Source organism: Astatotilapia calliptera, chromosome 8, assembly GCF_964374335.1.
Source record: "Astatotilapia calliptera chromosome 8, fAstCal68.1, whole genome shotgun sequence".
NCBI classification, from domain to species: Eukaryota; Metazoa; Chordata; class Actinopteri; order Cichliformes; family Cichlidae; genus Astatotilapia; species Astatotilapia calliptera.
The window spans coordinates 460,517-481,193 of NC_137429.1; the positions used below are offsets into that span (position 1 = coordinate 460,517).

A 20,677-nucleotide genomic window follows, 5' to 3' on the forward strand; every position below is an offset into this window, starting at 1 on the left:
TTAGCCGAGGCGAGCGGAGACCCCGCCCTGCGGTCCGCAGGAAGTCTCTGACGGCATCAGTGACCCGCCTCTGTCTGTGTGTGCTGTCCAATCAGAGAGGAGTGGGACTGGATCCAGACGCTGGCAGCTGCAGGAGAGAAGGAGGACGACCAGGGGGCGGGGCCCCGGGCAGAAAGTCACGCCCCTTTACTGTACTATGAGCTGCAGACGGCCATCAAGTCCCTGCTGAAACACATCAACCTACCTCTGCACCAGGTACGCACGCCTCAAACAGCACGCGGCTACAGCCATAGTTACTCTGTACTTATATTACTTACAAATACTTACAGGTAGGAACACTCGAACAACATGAGGGTAAACAGCAGGGAAGGTATTGTTTAGGTTTTCTCTGATACCGGTGCCAAACCGGTACTTTTGAAACGGTGCCGGTGCTTAAAGAATGAAGAACATGTTTTTATTTTTAGCCGTCTCTTTTTTTCTGCAACATACAGTCTATAACATACTATTTTTTTTACGTCAGAGTAATACGACATTTTTCACCTGAGTGATGGTGACACCACCGTTGAAAATGGATGGAGATCTTTGACTATGAATTTCGTCCACTTTTTCTTTGGTCATTTTAGCCTTTTTGGCCAGGGTGAAGGGAGTATCTGCCATCAAACAAGAAGACAGCCGCATGTAGCTATGATGATGTTTGCTAGTTCACCTTACATGCATTAATGTAATAACGTGGTTAGCCTACTCAACGTAAATTACACAGGAACAACATTAAGCTACTCACGCAGAGAAGAACGGCTGCTGCTGCATCATCATCCTCATCATTTCTGCTACACTGGCAGGGCTAGGGGCCAGGACTCTCCTCTTCGGGTTTTTGGGGGATGTTGCTAACTCCGGGTCAGATAACAGGCACCACACCGCAGTAGATGCGCTCGGTGTGAGGTCTCGCAGCAAGCTATCAAATACGGTGCATTTCTCGACTTTTAAGAAAACTCTATGCGTCGCCAGGTGTTTCATCAGATTCGAGGTGTTACCTCCTTTGACAGTATCACAGTATCAGCTTAAAGCACTTGTTGCTGCTGAGTTTGCATCTTTTGCTGTGAAGTACAGCCAGACTTTGCCTTGGGCATTTTTAATCTGAAGCTCTGCTCTAAAAGAACGTACGTGCCTGGACCCGCCTACTATCCTCAGAAACGTAAAATGATTGGCTAGAATCTAAAGTGTGTCACAGCTCAGGCGGAAAAAAAAGAAATGTGCGCTGCTTTTCGGTCTGGTTACTACCGTTTATGTCAGAAGCGGTGCATACCGGTACCCATCCCTAGTAAACAGTCAGGCTTGTACAGGAAACAACAAAGTGATGCAGTAACAGTAATGTGTAGTTGTTTAAGGCAGTGCACGAGTAAATGCTCTTTATTTATATTTTACAGGAACAGAGAGAAATGATTCAGTTTAAAGTACCGTGTAATTACCTGTGCTGCACTTTTCAGGGTGTTAATAATGTGGACGATGTTCAGTTGTTTTACCCACATTGGTGTGATGAGCTCTCCTACAGCAGACACTAAATAAATCCTGCGTGCTTACAGGATATTACAGTGTATATATTACTTACAGTATAATTATTTCCTTTTCCTTTAAAAACCTGTCTTGTTACCTCCTTATGCTCGTGTTCCTGCCTTTAAGTATTTCTACATAAACATAATGACTTAGTAATAAAACCACTGTCAGTTCTTATATTGCAGGGGAACTACACCACCCGCCACAGGCTGTGTTACAAAGTTATAACGTAAGCTGCTCCTGCAGGTAACACCTGCAAACATCAGGCTGTAAAATCAGCCTGTAGTCATGTGACAGGTTCTCTAACCTGCAGAGGAAGCGTCTCATTTCAGGCCTGCAGACGACGTTTTACTGGAATCACGTCATTTATTATTATTTTACACGTTAATGATGCTCATTGTAAAGGATTTGACTTTTATTAGCAGACACTGAAGTACAGTGTGTGTGTGTGTGTGTGTGTGTGTCTGCAGGCCCGTCACTTCCGGCTCTACAGTCAGGAGGTGGTGGAGCTCGGTCACGGCGTCTCCTTCCTGCTGCTGCTGCCCGCCGCCGATGACGTCTGCTCCGCCCCCGGACAGTCCAACCCCTACACCCCGCTGTCGGGGTTCCTCCACCTGCCCCTGCAGATGTTCGAACTCGGTAAGAGCACGCAGCAGCACGTTACATCGGTTTGATGGCACGGTGACTTTCAGGGATGAAACATCGTGGTGGATCTAAAGGTGGAGCAGACGGCTCTGCTGAGAATGAAGCAGCGGCGAGGTTCATGAGCACAGAGATGCCGAGAACGACCCACTGAGGCGTTTTTAAGAGACGGAGACGCTGGGAAACACGGTGAACACGTTAGAAGCTACCGAGCAGAACTTTCAAGACCACGAGCTCAATGGAACGAGACGACTGCAGAAGGCCTGAAGAACGGGGATGTGGAGCGCCATCTCCAGGTTTTAGGAAGTCTAACGTTCCAATCAGGCCGTAACCAGGGAGCGAGCGTGTTGGAGAAACATCACAGAGCAGCAGCTCGGCGGTGCATTCACATACACCAGCTCTTACAGGAAGTCTTCAGCCGACTGTCCCGCAGCAGCTCTGAGGCGGGCTCTCAGGTTTACGGGCTCGCTGTGCAGACGTGCGGCAGAGCTTTGGGCTTTTATTGTGGCGGGATGAGCAGCACAGACGGCGGCACAGACGCTCGGGTCCGTCTGCAGAGCCGAGCATTATATCAGTCTGCAGCCAATCACACTGAGCAACACTCGCTCTGTGTACGCACTGCTGCTCGCCGCGCCGGCCGAGTCAGACCGCCGCGATGCTTTGAGTGTCCTCTCTCACGTCCCCTTTCCTTTCTCTCCTCAGTGCACTTCTGCACCTACAAAGAGAAGTTCATCAGCCTGTACTGCCGCCTGTCCTCCGTCCTCGACCTGGACGCCCTTATTACCCAGCAGGCACTGCGGGAGGCCATCACTGACGGCGAGGTGGCCACGGCCAAGCAGAGGCACCAGCTCATCCTGGATTACATCCAGGTAACTTTTGGTCGCCTTTAACCTTTTGACCTATAAATTTCCCAGCATGCATTTCACACACTCATCATCACCTTCAGGTTTAAAGTTCTGACGACGAGTTTTCTGATTTGTACCTGAGACGCTGTGGCTCAGGTTTAGTCTTCTTCTCACGCTGGTTCGTCTTTGCTTCCTTCAGCTGTGTCCCTGGTGGGTGGAGCTTCATCCTGAGGAGAGCGTGCTCTGTAACGTCCTCATATTTCAGCTCGGCGTGTAAGATGAACAGATACTTGTTGTCCTGGAGCAGGTCAGCGGCTCTCTGTTTGCTAGTTCATGGAAATGTGAGGCTAACCAGGCTGTGAAACATTCAGGGAAGAATTTTCTGAAAGATGTGGGAAAATTCCTGAAATGAACGTGTGAAACTCAAACACTGCTGTGAGTCAGCTGACCTCAGATTAAAACGCCCTTCAGGCTCGTAAACGTCTCCGCTGCATGAACGTTAATCGCCCGGCAGCTCATCAAACAGCCTTCGTGTAATAGATCTCGTTTTCTCTATGATTTTATTTCAGTTTTTCTCTGAGAAGCAAACAAACTGAAAGCAGACGAGTCTGTGATCGATCTGACACGTTTATGGAGGCAACAAAGAGTCGGTGCTGTTAAACAGTTTGTTTCTCTGCTCTTGGAAAGCTCGCCGCCGCCGCCATCAACGGAGCGCAAAACCACAAGAGCTGGCTCCGATCGCAGCGCTGCCAGAGCGTGTCAGGCCGTCGTCTCGCTCTCCGGCTGTCATCTGAACGCTCGGGGGGAAAAGTAGACGACCACAAAATGCTCGGAAACTAAAAGCAGTCAGAGCGCGTGGAGGGGTGGAGCTTCCGTCAGGCGTCCTGAGGACAGTCATCACTTTAACTGTGAACGGTCCAAAACTTAATGTTCATCTCTCAGAAACAGAGCACATCTGAGACAACAGCTGGTTTCAACATGTAATCGCTGCCACGCTATCACGTACACACACGTTACAGGAGTGACTGATTTATTACATATTTATAAACGTTCACACACTGAGTCTGATTGGACAGTTAGTTTAGGCTCAGCTGCAGCGATGGCGAGCAGATCGATCGCAGTTCCTGTTGCTCGTCCGTCTTCGGCTCTCTCAGTCAGCTCTTCAGTGAACCCGTATCGCTGGTCTTCATCAGGACGTTTCTGTTTCAGGAAGCAGGTTTGGCTCAGCAGGAAACACAAGCGCCCAGACGGGCGTCGCTGCGGTAACCGGACACAGATGCTGAGGGAAGCGACGCTGAGCAGAGTGCGGCGTATCTGCCTGCGTCGCTCTTGGTGTGACATCATGAAGCTGCAGATGGAAACTTCATCTTCAGCTCGGGAAGCTCGTCACCGCACAGCTCTCTCCCTGAAGCTCCACGCCACCCCGATCGGCGTGAAACCTCCAGCATCTTATCTGCAGTGCAACGGCTTCGAACTGACTTCTTCTTACTGCCGTGCAGCTTTACAGATGTGCGAGCAGATTCATCATCACGACCAACTTAAGAGGATTTGTGGGGCTCAACAACTTTCCCGTCTGAACGCAGGAAGACTTTTTCTTATGTTTCTTTAAATGTAGTAAAACTGGACCTGATGGCTGTGATGGCTCAGCCCAGTCTGTCCCACTGTTACTGCAGAAAGACAGCTCCAGCTTATACGTGCTGAGTTTGTGTCGCGGTAATCACACACGGGCGTGGCCCAAAGCACCGAGACTCGCTTCCACATGGACTCCAGAGCGCTTTAAAGGTGAGAACGTGATCCGATCCATCCAGGTGTGCGCTGCAAGTCTGAGCTAAGTGCCTTCAACGACACTGTGAGCGAGCTCCAGGTGACACGGGGAGGAAAACTCGCCTTCAACAGGAAGAAACCTCCAACAGAACCAGGCTCAGGGTTTAGGGCCAATCAGCAACTGAACCGGCTCACCTGGTTTAGTTTTCTGTGCGTGACAAACCGAACCCATCCAAAGATACGGAGCAGAGGAAAGACAGAGCAATGAAACAAACCAATCAGAAACTGACATCATCTGTCCAGAGACAGTAAACCAATCAGAAGCCTTTATTTGTAGGACGTTGACATCTTTTGTGTACCTGCTGCGGGGCGCGCTGGCTCAGGTGCGACTTTTGTTGTCGAAGGATTCGTCATTTCTTTGGCGCGTTGTGTTTAGATTTGACGATGAGAAGCTGCAGATGAGCCGCGGACTCGCGCTGCGTCGCTTCATTTCCTGTGGACGCGGCGCAGGGCTGATGTAATGGCTCACATCGATCCGGGCTCAGCAGCAGCTCTTTGTAAACGCTCGGCAGAGACGTGCCGTCGCGCTCTGTGGGACGAGCAGGAATCTCCTTCGTGTTTTCCTCGCAGCAGACTCGCCGCATTCTTTCCAGTCGAGTCATCGCCGCTGTCCGTCTCCCCACCGTGTGTGTCGGCGGTCGGCTGACTCTGCGAGGACCGCGGTGGGCCTCGGCCTCTCTGACAGCAGGCTAATTACTGCTGATCACACTTTACTGCCGTCCAAAGAAAACATGTTTTTCACTGTTTCCAGATCAGATCACATCAGCAGTTTAACCACTTATGAAGAAATCCTGTCACTTATGTATAACACGTGCTGGGATGACCTCACTAATGTGCACAATACAAAACAGAGAACTCCACAGTAATATGTCACTAAACGGGACGACGCTGTATAATAATCTTTGTTTGTTTTGGACTGTTTCAGACAAATATTCGTAATAAGCTGTGACGATCCCACTGAGAGCCCACAGATGAAAGTCTCATGAGGCCATTTTCTCTTTAAAGTGGTCGTTTTTACGTCTTTTCCACTGGAACAGCACAAACTAACTACAAGCTGATGGATTCAAACTTTCTGTTTCTGGGCTGAACTGCAAAGTATTTGTATAAAGTGTTTTTAACCTTCCAGCCAAATTAGACTTTACCGAGTGGACGTGGATCCGGCATATAATTGTTCTCCGTGTCTTCATCATATGTTGCATCCTAAACAACGTGCAGGAAACACCTGAGACCTGAATGTTGCTGTTAGGAGTGTTACACAGGAACGCTGAGCTGCTGACAGTGTGGATGCATGACTCCAGAGCCAGTGGGTAGAACGTTGTGCTGTGGAAGCGTCACCATAGAGGCGGGTGGTGGTCAGATCAGTGGGATCGATAAGCAGGCGGAGCTACTCTGCAGGACCAATAGGATGAAGAGTACAGCCGATTAGACTAAAGCTGATTGTGACATCAGCTGATCGCTTTTTGATTTGCCTCCTTTCGTTCCACCCGAGGCACATGTTGACTTTACCTTCGTGCACAGAGCGTGCACGCCACAGAAAAACTGTCACTCGTGTTTGTTCGATAGTGTCAGAGGAGGAGCCTGTGACTGACTCCTGTTCATAAAGTTCCACTTCCACAGCTGAGCTCAAAAGTCCCGTTAAATACATGAATGTAGTTTTCAGCATCAGTAATGTTGTTATGACAGAAAGAAGCCCAGTAAGATCTCTCACAGTAGAACCAAACTCTTCATAATCAGGCTTCAGTCATCACAGTGGTTATCGCCTGATGCCATAGACGAGTAGATCATCAGAAAAGCTCTCTGGTATTTGAGTAAAGCTGTAACTCCTGCTGTGCTCCATGCAGCCCCCATCGAGCTTTTTGAGGGCTAAACTTGTTTTTTCTGCGTCTCTGTAGCAACTGGACGAGATGCGGCGGGACCTTCGCTGGATTACGGACGCCCTACAATACGCACGCTACAAGCAGCCTCGAGGCGGCGTGCCCATCACCTGCTTGGTGGATGCCAGCGTTCCTGAGAGTGACTCCGGTCAACAGAAGACAGACTCCACTTCCTCAAACATGGACTACCTGCCCACACCGTCTCCTTCCCCAGAGCTCCGCCGGAGGAAAGCCATCAGCGGTGAGGCATCGCTCAACAAATTAAACTTCAGGAAAACAAGAAGCACTCAAAGCTAACGTTAATCCTCTGTCATCTAGAGTCGCTGCCGGGCTCAGATGAAGATGCATCCTCGGAGGTGTTCCTGCCCACAGACAGCGACTATGACTCCAGCGATGCCCTGAGCCCCCGTGACCTGGATCTGCTCTATTCTCCGGGCCAGGATCTGTCCCAGCAGGCACTGCGCTTGCTGGGCGGCAGCGCCCCGGACGTGCTCCAAATCAACGAGCTCCGGTGATTAGTGCGCTTTCTTTAACCCTGCACGTCTTCGTGTGCGTGCACTGATCACTTCAGGCTGTAGATCAGAGTCAGTCCACAGCGCAGCGCTGTTACCTGACTAGGATGCGCCCTGCACACCTGGTATCACCTCGCAGGCCCACCCTCAGAGTCACATGACGTTTTTTGTTTTCATCTGAAGTGAATCGTTTTCATTTCTTTAGATTTTAGCTTCTTTGAGTTGTTGAGCATCAGTATCAATCCTCCAGCAGGTCCTCCATGTTGTTTGGGTAATCTGATTACTTTCCTCATGGTTTCCACTCAGGTATAGCGTGTGCCCGGCTAAAGACCTCCCCCTCTCCCCCGTGGTGAAGGATCCTAAGGATGCTCCCCTCTCCTCACCTCTCCTCCCTCGCGCGCCCTCTCGCTCTCGAACCCTGCCCACCTCACCCTCCCTCCCCCTCTCCCCCAGGTTCTCCAAAGATCTTCCCCTGTCCCCGGCTCTGTTTGACACCACCCGGACTCTGGAGGGCCTCTCGCTCTCAAAGAGCCACCACGAGGGCCCCGCCCCCCTCCGGACCCTCGCCAACCCACCCGCCAAACGTAAGATCCTGTCCAGGAGCCACCGCGGGCAGTACTTCAGTGGGCCCCAGCGCTGGCTCAGGGGCCACAGCGGGGAGAGTCACACCGGATCGTTGTCAGAGGGAATCTACACCAAGCAGCTCGACCCCGACCTGCCCCTGCCGGGGGACCTGCCCTCCCCGGATGGCACCACCTATGTCAGCCACGCCTCCTGTGTCCTGGAGAGCCGCAAAACCCGACATCGGGAGCCGCGACCGCACGTTCGCAGGATATTCGTTGAGCCCTGCAAAGAGCTGTCACCAGGCCACGAGAGGAGGGGGTGGGAGGAGGAGGAGCAGGGGGCAGTGGTGATGGAGAAGGTGAGGGCCGCAGGCGTGTCGGTGGTCGTGGAGGGGGAGGAGCCAGAGGGAGCCACCGCCCAGGAGGTGGACTCGGATGACCAAACCAACTCCCAGGTGTCGGAGATCCTCAGCAGCACGCTTTAAGGAAGAAGTTCTTCAGACATATGTAGGTACTACCAAAACCAACAAGGCATGATGTCACTTCCTGTTCTCTACTTAAGCAGATTTTCATGATTCATAATTCATAATAATCCTTCTTTATCTGGTAGTCTGCATTCCAACCTCTGTCTGAAACAAGCTGTTTTAGCTCCTCCCCTTTTAAGCAAACACTCTTCTGATTGGTTTCCTCTCACAAACAGAAGGTCTAAACAGTAGGTGGGCGGGGCCATGTAACTGCAGTGTTTAGATTACTGCACTGAGCTCATTATTGGAAACTTTGGTCACGATCAGTATAAACATTCAATACTGGAACAGTCGACAGTTGTGAGAAACTATTTGTTTATACTGTTGACCTGAGGAGTCGCCCCCTGCTGGACATTAGAAAGAATGCAGGTTTCAGATCCATCATTATTCACAGTATCTCAGCTAACTATTCCCCGCCCTTCCTTTTTTTACCACAGTGGTGATTGGCCGGGCGTGTTGCTGACGAGCTGCCCTCCGACCTCCGCAGATTGTAAACTCAACTAAAGTTGCTGGTTCAACTCTGCCACGCCTCAGAACCCATGGCATCGACTGTTACCCAGGAAAAAAAGTCAATGCAACGACAAACCAAGCACTGCTTCTCCGACCAGGAACTTTGCACAAGACTCTGCATGTCGACCAACAAAAAGAAAAGAAAAAAAGGTGGTTTGATTGATTGTTGCGCTTAAGAAAAAATCCCCAGTTTAGAGTTATTTTTTGGACCCCGTCCTCAGAGCATGGATACCCACCCTCGACTTGAATGTACGGTTCAGCCTGTTTGTTCGTGGCCGCCTGTGACGATCCAATCCCGTCTTTCAATCACTGTTGTTCTGAGCTGCTCCTGTGTGCTGTCCTGGTGTTAAAAAGAAGAAAATATATATAAATATATTAATCGCTGAGTGTTGAGCACGGAAACGGCCTCAGTCACTAAACAAAGACCACTAAAACCTTAAAACATGAAGTATTTTTATATTTTCAGGTTTAAAGACCAACTATTTTACCTGGAATGTGGATGACTAGTCGGAGCTGTATTTTGTTGGCATGAAGTAGTCTGTGGTGTTGTTTTTGTTTGTTTTAATCTTTGACTGAAGCTTTACGTCCATTTTGTGCTTCCTTTCTCGTTCGGCATGATGATGTCAGGGAGTCTGTGGGTTCCGGTTTAGCCTTCGCCGTGTGGTCAGACCTGACGGTGTTTGTGCTGTCTTTGTTGACTTCTTGTTCAGCTTCTTCCACGATGGCGGTGTTTTCTCTTCTGTTTTTTTCTTTTTTACTTAAAACTTGCAGCAGCTCCATCTGTGTTGTAGAGAAGTGATGTAGAGTGGAGAGCGGTTTGAACATGCACAGATTCTTAACGTATGCACAGTATTTTAAAAGTGCATTTTTAACGTTTGCACATAGCGAATATGGAATTAAAGCTAATTAAATATTTGATTAAATTGGGCATTAACTCTGGCAGCTTCTACCACAGTGACTGTACAAAGGTCAGTTTAATGTCCTACAAAGGGTTGACGATAAGGCGTCAGCTTACAGGTTTGATTCTGTCTCCAGATGATCTTTAGTGATGTCTGAAGATTTCAGCTTTACAACCAGACGCGCAATAAATGTACCAACACGTTTCTGCTGCAGCTGTCTCGTTAGCACAGCTCATGGTGTAGTTAAATCATTTGTTAGTTTTCATACTGAGAGTTACAGAGAAGATCGTTACCAAAATCATGTCCGTGCTAAAGGTTATCGCCAATATCTGAACGGAAGCTGAAGTCATTTAAAAATCAGGATTATTGAGGTTTCTCGCGTGATGTCATGAACACGTCGTCTGCCGTGGGCGAGATGCAACCACCATGGTTACTATGGAAGTGTGTATTCCCGAACTGATTGGCCTTGGTTCCTGAGGTCTTTGGTTGAAATGGGTTGCCAAGACGGTGGAACACCAAAAACGTCTTAGCGATCACTTGTTGCTCACAGGTTGTCTGTAGTTTTTCATGTTTGCTAACTGTTAGCCCGGCTGTAGTAAAACTTGAAAAAGTGCGATGTGAACCAGAAATGATGGAGAAGGTTTGTGTCATACTTTGGACGGTGTTTGTTTTCAGGTCTGTTTCTTCCATTCGGACTAAGACCGCAGCAACATGTTAGGAACCAAAGTCATCACAAGGAACTTTGGACAGTTGGAGAATGCACATTTTCCTTAGCAAGGGTTAGTTACCACTGATCGGGCCGTAGACCTGCGTGGTTGACACTTTAGTAATCATTTAGCCCTCGCAACTGGTCTGGAAATGATCAGGAAACAACCGGTGGATGGCAGATGGTTTCAGACTGGTCTCAAGTCTTATAATTATCTACGCTGACTCCATGATTGTCATGTGTCTACAGTGGTGAACAAGTCACATGGTTAAACCTCAGTAACCTGTCATTTCATAGGCTAAAGTTCCCTAAAAAATCCAAAGAACGTCATGTTTATCTTTTGGCTCCACATGACGACAAAACGAACGCTCATGTTAGAGCACTAGCTAGCATTAGCCAGAGGAAACACCAGTTTTATGTAACGAACATAGGTTAGCCAAACAGGACTATCAGATAATTTTACGATCTATCCACTATTTTAACGCATTCAATTTAGTTACTTAAGCTAGCTAAACTAACTAGGACCGCTTGCCAATGTTATTGTGGGCGAAAACTGTGAATCCTAATTAGCCAGCTAGCAAAATTATCATTATTAAGTCTAAGACGATTGAGTTGAAGCAAAAGCATTAAATTAAAAGATGTGGTAACGTAGAGGGATTAAAGGCAGGGCGGTTAGCCAGCTAGCTGTAACGTCACACCGGCTATTCAGTGGAGTTCAAACATTTACAGCATTTTCTGTCAGTACTAACAAAGGTTTCCTGGATCTGCCAACAGTTCTGAAGCTTGACACGAGACATGATTTTGGTATCGAACATCTGACTGTCAGCATTAGGCTACGTCCTCATATACACGGGTATTTTTTAAAGCAAGGATTTCTTTTTGAAAAATATCAAGAGCGTGCCAGCAGGTGGCGATATAAGCCTCACTGCATAAAAATGCTGGCAGCTCAAAAGACTATAAACAATAAATGTTTACTTTGGGACCAAAAGGCCCAGAAAAAGTCACATTAACTAAATGCCTGTGTACATGTGGACAGGACCTTAAGCTAAACCAGTTTATAACAATTTAAATTTTGTTTTTGTACCTGTGGCCATCACATCTTCTGATTATGTACAAGCAAAATTAATAAAGACTGATCGTAGTCATTCGATGAGTATTTGACCCGAAAATTCAACCCACCGCGTGTCGTACTGTGAATTTCGATAGTTCTACAAAAAGTCATGTTTGTGTTTAGCTGTCGACGTTCACGTTAAACGGCTATTCTAGTTTTAGTTTCCTTGTGTACGAGTACAAGATGACGCCAGCTAACGTTACATTAGAAATGTCATTTCCATCCATGCCTCATCAAACTCAAAAACACTGCAAATGGGGAACACCGTAAAAAGTTTCCGTCAACATTTCTTTATTTGAATTTAATGCTTGAATTGAAAACATGAAAGCTGGATGGAAACTTGACTGATGACTACAAAGGTGTTGGCTACAGCTATGGAAATAAAAGTTGTAATAAACAGCAGGAAGGAGACAGTTTCACTTCATTAGAGTAATGAAAGCAGCAGCCGGGTGACTCGCTCCACAGTAAGTTGAGTTTATTGATTTTGAGGCTCCTGTTTGTCTCACAAAGGCTTTTATTCTGAAAGGCTGAACGCCTAAACTTTGTTTGTTTTTATTGATTTCACTCTGTCTTCATGTTTTCTTTCTGCTGTTTTTATCACGTCTGGTATTTTGTCGTGATGTGCGGACTCAGAAACGCCGAGTCGACCTTCTGTTTGTATATTTCTGGATCACCTCCATTTATCTAAAAATGCCTTTTGCGTTCACTTTGATGCCACTTTATTTATTCGCAGCAGACGTTGATGACGTGTTTTTTATGGACTGCTTTACAAAAAGTGTTCATGCATTTTGACATTTTACAACCTCACAGGAATGGATGTATTTTACCAGCTGAAATAAACTCATGTTGATGTCGTGCACTTCAACCTGCCACCTGCTGTTTGTGAGGTTTGTGCGCTGTGCCTGTGGCATTCTGGGTAAACAACACTCTTTATTCCTTAGGTGGTGTGTTCAGTCACAGCTTTGCTTCAGAAAGCTCGGGTTTAAGGCAGCTGCAGTCTGGATTAGGTCTGGTTTAATGGTGACTCTAAATCGGGTTTTATACTGGCTGCCATCGGGCTTAATGTAAGTGTAATTAAGTTTTTCAATAATTTAGACATGATAACAGCTTAATGTCAGCGTTCAATCTGAATTAAAGCTTAACTTTAAATCAGGTCTAACCTGAGCTTTAAGTAAAAGTTTAATCCAGGCTCTAAACCACATTTAAAACTGGTTTTAAATCTTCATACAACCTCAAATTGGATTTAAGTGTCTTAAAGGAGGCTTTAATTCAGGTTTAATGTCAGCTTTCAACCGTATTTAATTCTGGCTTCAAATTAGATTCATGTCTTGCTGTGAACCAGGTTTAGCTCTGATTAGAAGGGATTTATTGTCTCTGCAAAATCTGAATCACAGGTCAGAACAAAGGATGACAGAGTCTGGCACAGCGCGAGGAAGCATGAACACAGTTTCACGTTTCTGAGCTCAGAGTATTAAACTGTAGAACAGTAAAAAGCCACCGAGCGTCACTGTGGACGGTGTTTGTGGTCTCTCAGAGGTCAGCCCGTAGGTGTTGGAGGAATCGGCCGAGCTCCTGAGCTGCACGCCGGGCGGCTGCGGTCACAGGACGCCGTGTGGGAGGGTGTGAACCAGCTGGAATCTCACACCACCGCTGGGAGGGAGTTTTCCAGCTGGAGCTCCCGGAGCATTCAGGAGCGTCGGTCCAAGCCACAGGATCGCCGCTCTGCAGGCAGGACGGTCCAGCAGCTCAGACTGCGAGCTGAGCAGACGTCAGGCCTTCATTCAGTTTCACCACAGCTGTCACGAGTTGCTTAGAGGATCCACTCGCAGGACTCCTGGGTAGTGTTCAAACAGAGATAGTTTATTTACAGATCTTCACCAAGTGTATGTACAGACGGTGCGAGGTTAGTGCTATATACAAGACGTGAGGGGCAGGGCTCCAGGGAAAACGGGGAAATCACACACGCGCTCAGAACAGCCTCTCTCCACTCCGCTAGCGACCTGTCACTCCTTCCACACTCCACACGGGGAAACACGGGGATGGGTCCGGGGAATCTGGGAACACGTTAAGTCTCTGGGACAGAGGCACGGGAAACTTGAGCTAGGTGTGTACTGACAAGAGCCTTCACAACAATCCAGCATTGAACAGCTGATCTCCTCGTAATATACCAGCTGGTCTGATGAGGCCCAGGTGTTCCCAATCCAGGAAGGCGTGGACCGAGGGCGTGAAGCCGCCATGAGTTCCGCCCCAGCAAAACAGGGGAGAGGAAAAAGAGAAGAGAAGGGGGGCTAAGAGTGAAGAGATGCTGATCTTGCCGATCCCGCAGGTCGTGACAACAGCTCCATGTTTCTGACAGTGGAGCAGAATGTTTCAGTGAAATTAGAGAACAAGTGTCCGTTGCATCGCAGCGCCTGCTGTTACCGACGCTTGGTGGAAACGTTATTATGGTCTGAAACAGGCGCCGTGGAGGGACGACGTCCTGTCCCGAACCCGTCACTGACCAGTGTTTGAGGGCAAAATCGCTAAAGGACGCCGATGCTTTGACATGCTATGATTCATGAAAACTAAAACAAAATGTGTGGATTCAATTTAACTTCATTTATTTAACAGCTGTTCACAACAGGCCTGCAGGTGCTTTAAGGTGGAAAGCAAAGGCTCTGCAGTAATGAAGCCATGTGCCTGCTGTAGTTTTAAATGACGAAGCAGGTGGAGATCATTTTCAGCTCGTTCACTTCCAGTCACTCATGACTCTCCACGTAAACGCCCCCTGCTGCACTCCGGCTGAAGTGCAACCACTTCCTGTCCGACTACGGGAACTCGAACGGCGGCTCTGTCCTCGGCCTCTGACGCCGACCCTCGAGAACACTCGGTCCTCTTTAAGCCGCCTCTGTAATGTTGAAGTGTATTGTTTTGTATTTGAATCTGTTTTTCCTTTCAAAGTCTCCTATATGAGCAGATGTTGCGGCTGATGTGAACGTGCTGTAATAATCCTTCTGTTTCCTGCTTTTCCATCAAACTCCCACTTCTGGAGTTCACTCTTCTCGGTGTCCTCGAGGCTTTTGGGGTAAAAACATTACGTCACCTTCTCATTCACTTATCATCAAAAGCCTCGTAGTGCCATTAGCATTCTCCATAGTTTCCATTTAGCCGCTGTGTTCCTCCCTCGTCTTTCCACTACAGACAGATCCACATGTTCTGAATCACGTTTTCCTTTGATTTTCCGAAGCCGGGCTGCGATACGGCCCAGCGCAGTGGATCAGTGGGTTTCCAGCCTTTAGTCGGGACTCCTGCAGGTCCTAACTGCTCCTCTGATGTTCAAATATAACGTTAGCGTAATCTTAATAACGAATCAAAGGGCCTCCCAGGATGAAGGAGAAACAGGCCGGCTGCTTCGTCCGTGACCCGGCCAGATAAAACCGGGAGCGGGGAGCTGTTGTTTGTTGTTGGTGTAATTCTGGCTTTGATGGTGAGATGACCAGGGCAATTTGGACGGTCCATTTGGGCGCGAAGGCTTCAAGGTGGCGGGATCAGGTCAAGCGCAAAAAAACAGACACGAAACGGGCCGTTATCAGAGGTTTCAGCCCCGCCCTCCCACCGCCAGAATTATTGTTTCAAAGAAGCTGAACCCCGGACACACGAGTCGAAGCACAGACGTGCAAACAGATGTTTTTCTGATCGCTTTAAAGCAGAACACACTGAATAAATTTACCTGTTAAATCTCCTCAATTTCCCCAATAAATCCTGACTGATGCGTCAATAAAAGCACGAGTGCGTGTTTGGCTTCAAAGTGAAAGCAGGAGGACGGAAACGGTCTCAAAGGTCCATTTTCCACGTTTCCACAATCACAGAGAAGACCAAGGACGCGACTCCCATCACGTCAGCAACAACAACAACAGCTCGAGCTGCAGAATGAATGAAAACTGCTCAAAGTTCAGGTTTTTACACCTGAGTTTAAAATAATCGGACGAGTTTTTTTAGGTTCTTCAGGATGTTTGGCCTCCTTTTATCCAAAAGGATAAAAATACAATTTCAGAGTCGGTCACATCAACAGCCACCTAAATTCGTTTTATAGGGTTAAAGACGCTTCAGTAATACAGAGAAACTATCAAACACTCGGCGACAGTGGGAAAGAAAAACTCGAGCACTGCTCTTCACCAGGTTTGCTCAAAACATCACCAGATACATGAAGAAAGATCTGGAGTTAAATCCTCCTCATGCTGTGGGGCAGGTTAGCAGAGGTTAAAATATTTGCACTGTGATGAGTTTAAAGACCCGAGGATTTCATCATTTCGTGATTTGATTCATGCTCTCAGCCATGAACGGTGAAGTCGCTGTGAGGGTTAGCTCCCTGAGCGCTGACGCCGGCATGACAGCCGACGCAACGACAAACCATTTTACGACTTTCTCGATCTGGACGCGTCAGTAATGCTCTTATTTGGGACATGAAGGAGTGAAGCTGTCGTCTGAGCTGATGTTTGAACCAAATGTGTTTTTTTTCACCAGATGTGAAGCTCAGACGGTTCCTCAGAGCTCGCCAGTGCCTTTCCCTCCGACCTGAAAGGTGCTTGAGGTGCTCTGCATCCATCGCAGCGTGGACTCGAGTCCCCCGGGGCTCCTCTGTGGACCCCGATGTGGAAGCGAGGGATAAAAGGTTTACAAAGAGAGGCAGTCTTATCTTATCTCACTGCCGCTGACTTCCTCCCCACACAGATATGACAGTTTAATGGCGCCCGTCACATGCTGCCACCGGCCACAAAATTACCCAAAATTCAGCAGGAGCCGGAGGTGGGAGGGCGGCAGGGGTCACAAAGAAAACCTCGACTGTTTAGGGAACCTTGCAGAGCTGGACGTGGATTAAAAACCATAAATCAACATCTTTGTCATCCATCAGGATCTTCAGAGTCACAGTTTGAACTCAGCATCTTTCCACCTGCACAATCAGGTTTATTCTGTCCACAGCTGCAGTCTCTGAGTATTACACAGTATCTAGTGATCATTCGTGTGGTGTGAACGATCAGCTGTATGTAAGACATTTATTTTTGTCCTGTTTGGAGGTCTCTTTCTAAAACACCTGATATGTACATGAGAATAATAACTTTATGAATTCAGAAATCACCTTTCAAAGCGAAGTTTATGAAGTGAAGCTGGAGGTTCAGTGTCAGGTTTACAGAGTCGGTAACGATGAAGCTGACAGCGGAAATAAAATAGCATGAAACAAAAACATTGCTGCTGCCTCGTCACCAGCAGGTAAGGAGGCAGAAATAAATGGAGCGCTGCTTTAAGCCTCCTGGGCTGCGTTCATTAAAGAGGCGTGTCTGAAGCCTGTCACATGAGTCCCAGCGAGCTGTTGGCTTACAGGTGTCCACGCTGCTTCCTGTTGGGAATCCTGGCAGGAAGTAGTGCTCCACGCTGCTTGACCTGAAGACTCCGTCAGGGTGGCGATCGCAGAGCTCTCACCGCACCACTTCAGCTTCCGCCTGATGTCCACTCTGACTTCACGACCCTTCCTCACATTTTCAGGCTGAGGGGACTGACGAGAGTCTGCTGCACGTCGTCACCGGCAGTAATGAATGTGACAAAAGACATAAACATGAAGACATAAAGAAGATGTTAATCTGAATGAACCTTCTGGAACAAATGTCCTGCTTTATATAAACAACAGTAAAAACGGGGTTTCCTGAGGACAGCAGCAGGAGGTGCTCACTGAACAGGTTTGTGAGGAGTGACAGCAAGAGAAAGAAACTGATATTAACAGAGTTTACAGATTTGGGACAGCTGCTGTTCTGCAGTTCTGTGCATGTTTTGAAATTTACAATGTGTTATATCTATATCTATATATATAATAATGTGTGCCCTGTCAGTGCGCCCCAGGGCAGCTGTGGCTACAGTGTAGCTGCCGTCACCAGTGTGTGAATGGGTGGATGACTGGATGTAGTATAAAGGGCTTTGGGGTCCTGAGGGACTGAGTAAAGCGCTATACAAATGCAGGCCATTTACCATTTATATTTATTATATTTCTTAAATGCAAATCTATTTATTTGCATTTACTAAACAAGGTAAACAGTTGATTTAACAGGTAAATGTCAAATCAAAAGCGACATTTGACCCCTCAAGGTTCAGGTTCAGGGTGCAGATGAGTCCACATCCTGTGCAAAGCCTCTTCCAGATGTTTGTGTAGCTGCTCTGTAATGATTCAACTGATCTGCAAAAACTACAGGAATTAACCTCTAAAATATTTACATAGAAAATATTGGAGTGAAAGCAGAAAGTAGCAGAGTAACTGGCAGTAAATGTACTGAGTTACATTCCTTTCAAAGCTGTGGGGGGGGGGGGGCACCTCAGCTAAATACACCCCTGCAGCCAAGTGGCATGTGAGTACTTCCACAGTACTTTGGAGTATTTGTACCACTCGCGCTTTTACTTCATGTCTGTGCTGACTTTATGAGCTCACCGTCATCACGCGTGGATTCCTCCTGGTGCTTTCCTCTCCTCCTCCTCCTCCTCGCGGTCACGCGCTTGTGCGTGAACTTGGAGTATCTAGGGAGGGGGTGGGCCCGGCGTGGATGACATCAGCACCCTGCAGGATATCTGGCTGCAGCGAGCGGAGGCTTCACTCGGGCTTCGGGAGAACCAGCAGCAGCATGCGGACCGCGCGTGGAGTCCCGCGCGCCGTGGACCTGGACACGGACTGCGCGGACCCGTCTCTGCGCCCCGCGCGCTCTTACGGTTGCTAAGGTCTTTCTGGATACCTGCGTGGGGGTGTGGCTCGTGGACATGGAGCCCTCTTCCCTCCTGGCCGTGTTGGCGCTCGTGCTCTCCGTAGGCTTTGGGACGGAGGAGGGGGCGTGTCAGCACTGCTTCCTGCTGCGGCCGGTCCCCGGGGACGGTCTACCGGTGGAGGCTCTGCAGGAGGACCCGGACCCAGCGCTGGACCCCACGGAGCGGGACCTGAACGTCACGGAGCTGCGTGGCTTGCTGGGAGCCCGCTTCGACCCGCGCTTCATGTCCGCAACCCCGCCGCAGGAGCCCCCGGACTCCCCGGGGGTCCCGGAACCGCCGCGCGGCCGGAAGCTGCGCCGCCGGCTGCAACAGTGGCTGTGGGCGCGTGCCGCGTGCCCGGTGCAGCACGCCTGGAGTGACCTGGGCGCGCGCTTCTGGCCGCGCTACGTGAAAGTGGGCAGCTGCTCCAATAAGCGCTCGTGCTCGGTGCCCGAGGGCATGCTATGCACGCCCGCCAGAGCCGCGCACGTGACCCTGCTGCGGTGGCGCTGCCGGCGCAGGAACGCGCTCCGGTGCGCGTGGATCCCGGTTCAGTACCCACTCATATCTGAGTGCAAGTGCGCTTGCCCGAGCTGAGACTCTCCACTCACACCCGCATCACACCTGTACGTGACATCATCACAGGCGTGGACAGCAGAGAACAGACTGGTTTTATTTATTCATCACGGCATCCTGTAAAATCACGTGTTTGACTTTGTCTTCTGTTCGAGAAACAAAAAAGTGTCAAATTTGTTTTTGCAAGAAATGTAAAATGTTTTCTGTCACAGCAGCCAAAACCCTGAACGCAGCGCGCGCCTGCGGATCCACAGACCGGCGCGCGCCTGCGGGTCCACGTGGAGTCAGTCTGCTCAGAATAAGATCAATGCAAAAGATCCAGAATCTGTTTTATGTCCTCAGAAAAGTACAAATGGGTGGAAACGAGCAGCGCCGCAGGAACATTTGTCACATTCAGGTGACTTTACGTGTTTTTTTCTGCTTGATTTAAGGTGGAAATGTTTGTTAAAGGAAAACCTGCAGATTCCAGCTAAATGATGTAACCGAGAAAATTATTATCGTTTATTATCAGTGATTTATTCTTGTCATTTCTTTGGAGAAATAAACACATTTACCACAAGGTGGCAGCGTTTTAGCAGTTTTATATCTGTGTTGTGTTTAATAGAGACGCTGAACGCTTCCTGTTCACGAAACAATCGCTGAGCAAGACAAGAACGTCGTTTCGGTACGAATGAGTTAAAACTAACATGAATAATGTGGGATCGTGTTATTTAAACCAGAGTTTCCGCTCACAGGCAGCAGGGAGGATGGAGGGGCGGTGGACGGCTCCAGCAGGCTTTCCTCTGCACGTATTCAGGTGGAGCGCACACCTGTGCCGCTGCTGCTGCTGAACAGCTACAGATTTTCTTTATGTTCTTCCTGTAGGTTGAAGATTAAGATTGAAAGATTAAATTCTATAAATCCAGCTGATTAATGTCCATCAGAAATACGTGCGCGACTTCTCATCAGATTCACGTCACGCATTCAGCTTCAGTCTGAACCTTTGATATAGTTTTATTGTTTGTTGTCTTTATGTCCGTTTTCTCTCTAAAATCCTGAAAAACTTTGAAAACATTAGTGAGTGAGGGTGATGTCAGGATGCAGTTTGGAATAAAAAAAACTTTGTATTGTTGAAAAAACAGCAAATCCTCAAAAACAAAAGAGCTGAAAGTGTAAAATGTTTGAGAGCAGGAAGAAGCTTTGATCCAAACGATTTAACGCTCATTTAGTTTCAGTTTAAAACCTGCAGCAGCGGCTCAGAGACGAGAAGCTTCTCTGTGCGGTCGCTGCCACAGATCTGTGTCTGTAAATCACTGCGAAATATTAGAAAACATCAAGTTTGAGTGGTTTGCGTAGCACAAAGACTTTAAACCAAGGAAATCAGTAAAAATGTGAAAAACAGCATCAGTCCAGGAGCTCGCACATCACTGAAAAACCTCCCGGACCCACTGACACAATCAGTGACCCTGAGCTTTGAACCGCGGTAAAGTGAGCCGTCATTTGTGAGCCGCGGTCAAGCCAGCCGCTTCTTCTCCGCCGCATAAATTTCCTTGCGCTTTTACACCAGTCTTTACGGTAGCGCCTTTTCGCTTTATATCCTGATTGAAAGGCTAGACCCGCGCACACGTGCGCGCGCGAACAGTCACACGCACACGCGCGCACACAAATTACAATGGAACAGCCCAACACAGCCAATACAATTATGGAAATTTCAAAAATTCATTAAAAATCATCCTGAATAGTTGAGGTCCAACTTTCAACATGTTCCTTCTCTGGGACACCTACTGTACCTCTGGGCCAGG

The 20,677-nt window shown here is 48.3% G+C and overlaps 2 protein-coding genes across 3 annotated transcripts in view; both read left to right on the top strand.

Moving 5' to 3' along the window:
- The window catches only part of ankfn1a (ankyrin repeat and fibronectin type III domain containing 1a), a 104,968-nt gene extending 92,537 nt beyond the window's left edge, over positions 1 to 12,431 (top strand). For both annotated transcript variants that reach the window (XM_026177781.2, XM_080305768.1), the window contains exons 20-26: positions 96 to 255; positions 2,022 to 2,190; positions 2,896 to 3,062; positions 6,755 to 6,977; positions 7,055 to 7,247; positions 7,555 to 8,318; positions 8,773 to 12,431. In XM_026177781.2, the coding sequence (XP_026033566.2) occupies positions 96 to 255; positions 2,022 to 2,190; positions 2,896 to 3,062; positions 6,755 to 6,977; positions 7,055 to 7,247; positions 7,555 to 8,296 (1,654 nt within the window). In that variant the 3' untranslated portion in view covers positions 8,297 to 8,318; positions 8,773 to 12,431. The remainder of the gene's footprint in view (positions 1 to 95; positions 256 to 2,021; positions 2,191 to 2,895; positions 3,063 to 6,754; positions 6,978 to 7,054; positions 7,248 to 7,554; positions 8,319 to 8,772) is intronic.
- Positions 12,432 to 18,048: 5,617 nt separating this feature from the next.
- On the top strand, positions 18,049 to 19,455 carry nog3 (noggin 3). Its single transcript, XM_026178513.2, has one exon. It carries the CDS (start codon positions 18,336 to 18,338, stop codon positions 18,915 to 18,917), a length of 582 nt encoding a protein of 193 aa, XP_026034298.2. The 5' UTR covers positions 18,049 to 18,335; the 3' UTR covers positions 18,918 to 19,455.
- Positions 19,456 to 20,677: the final 1,222 nt, after the last annotated feature.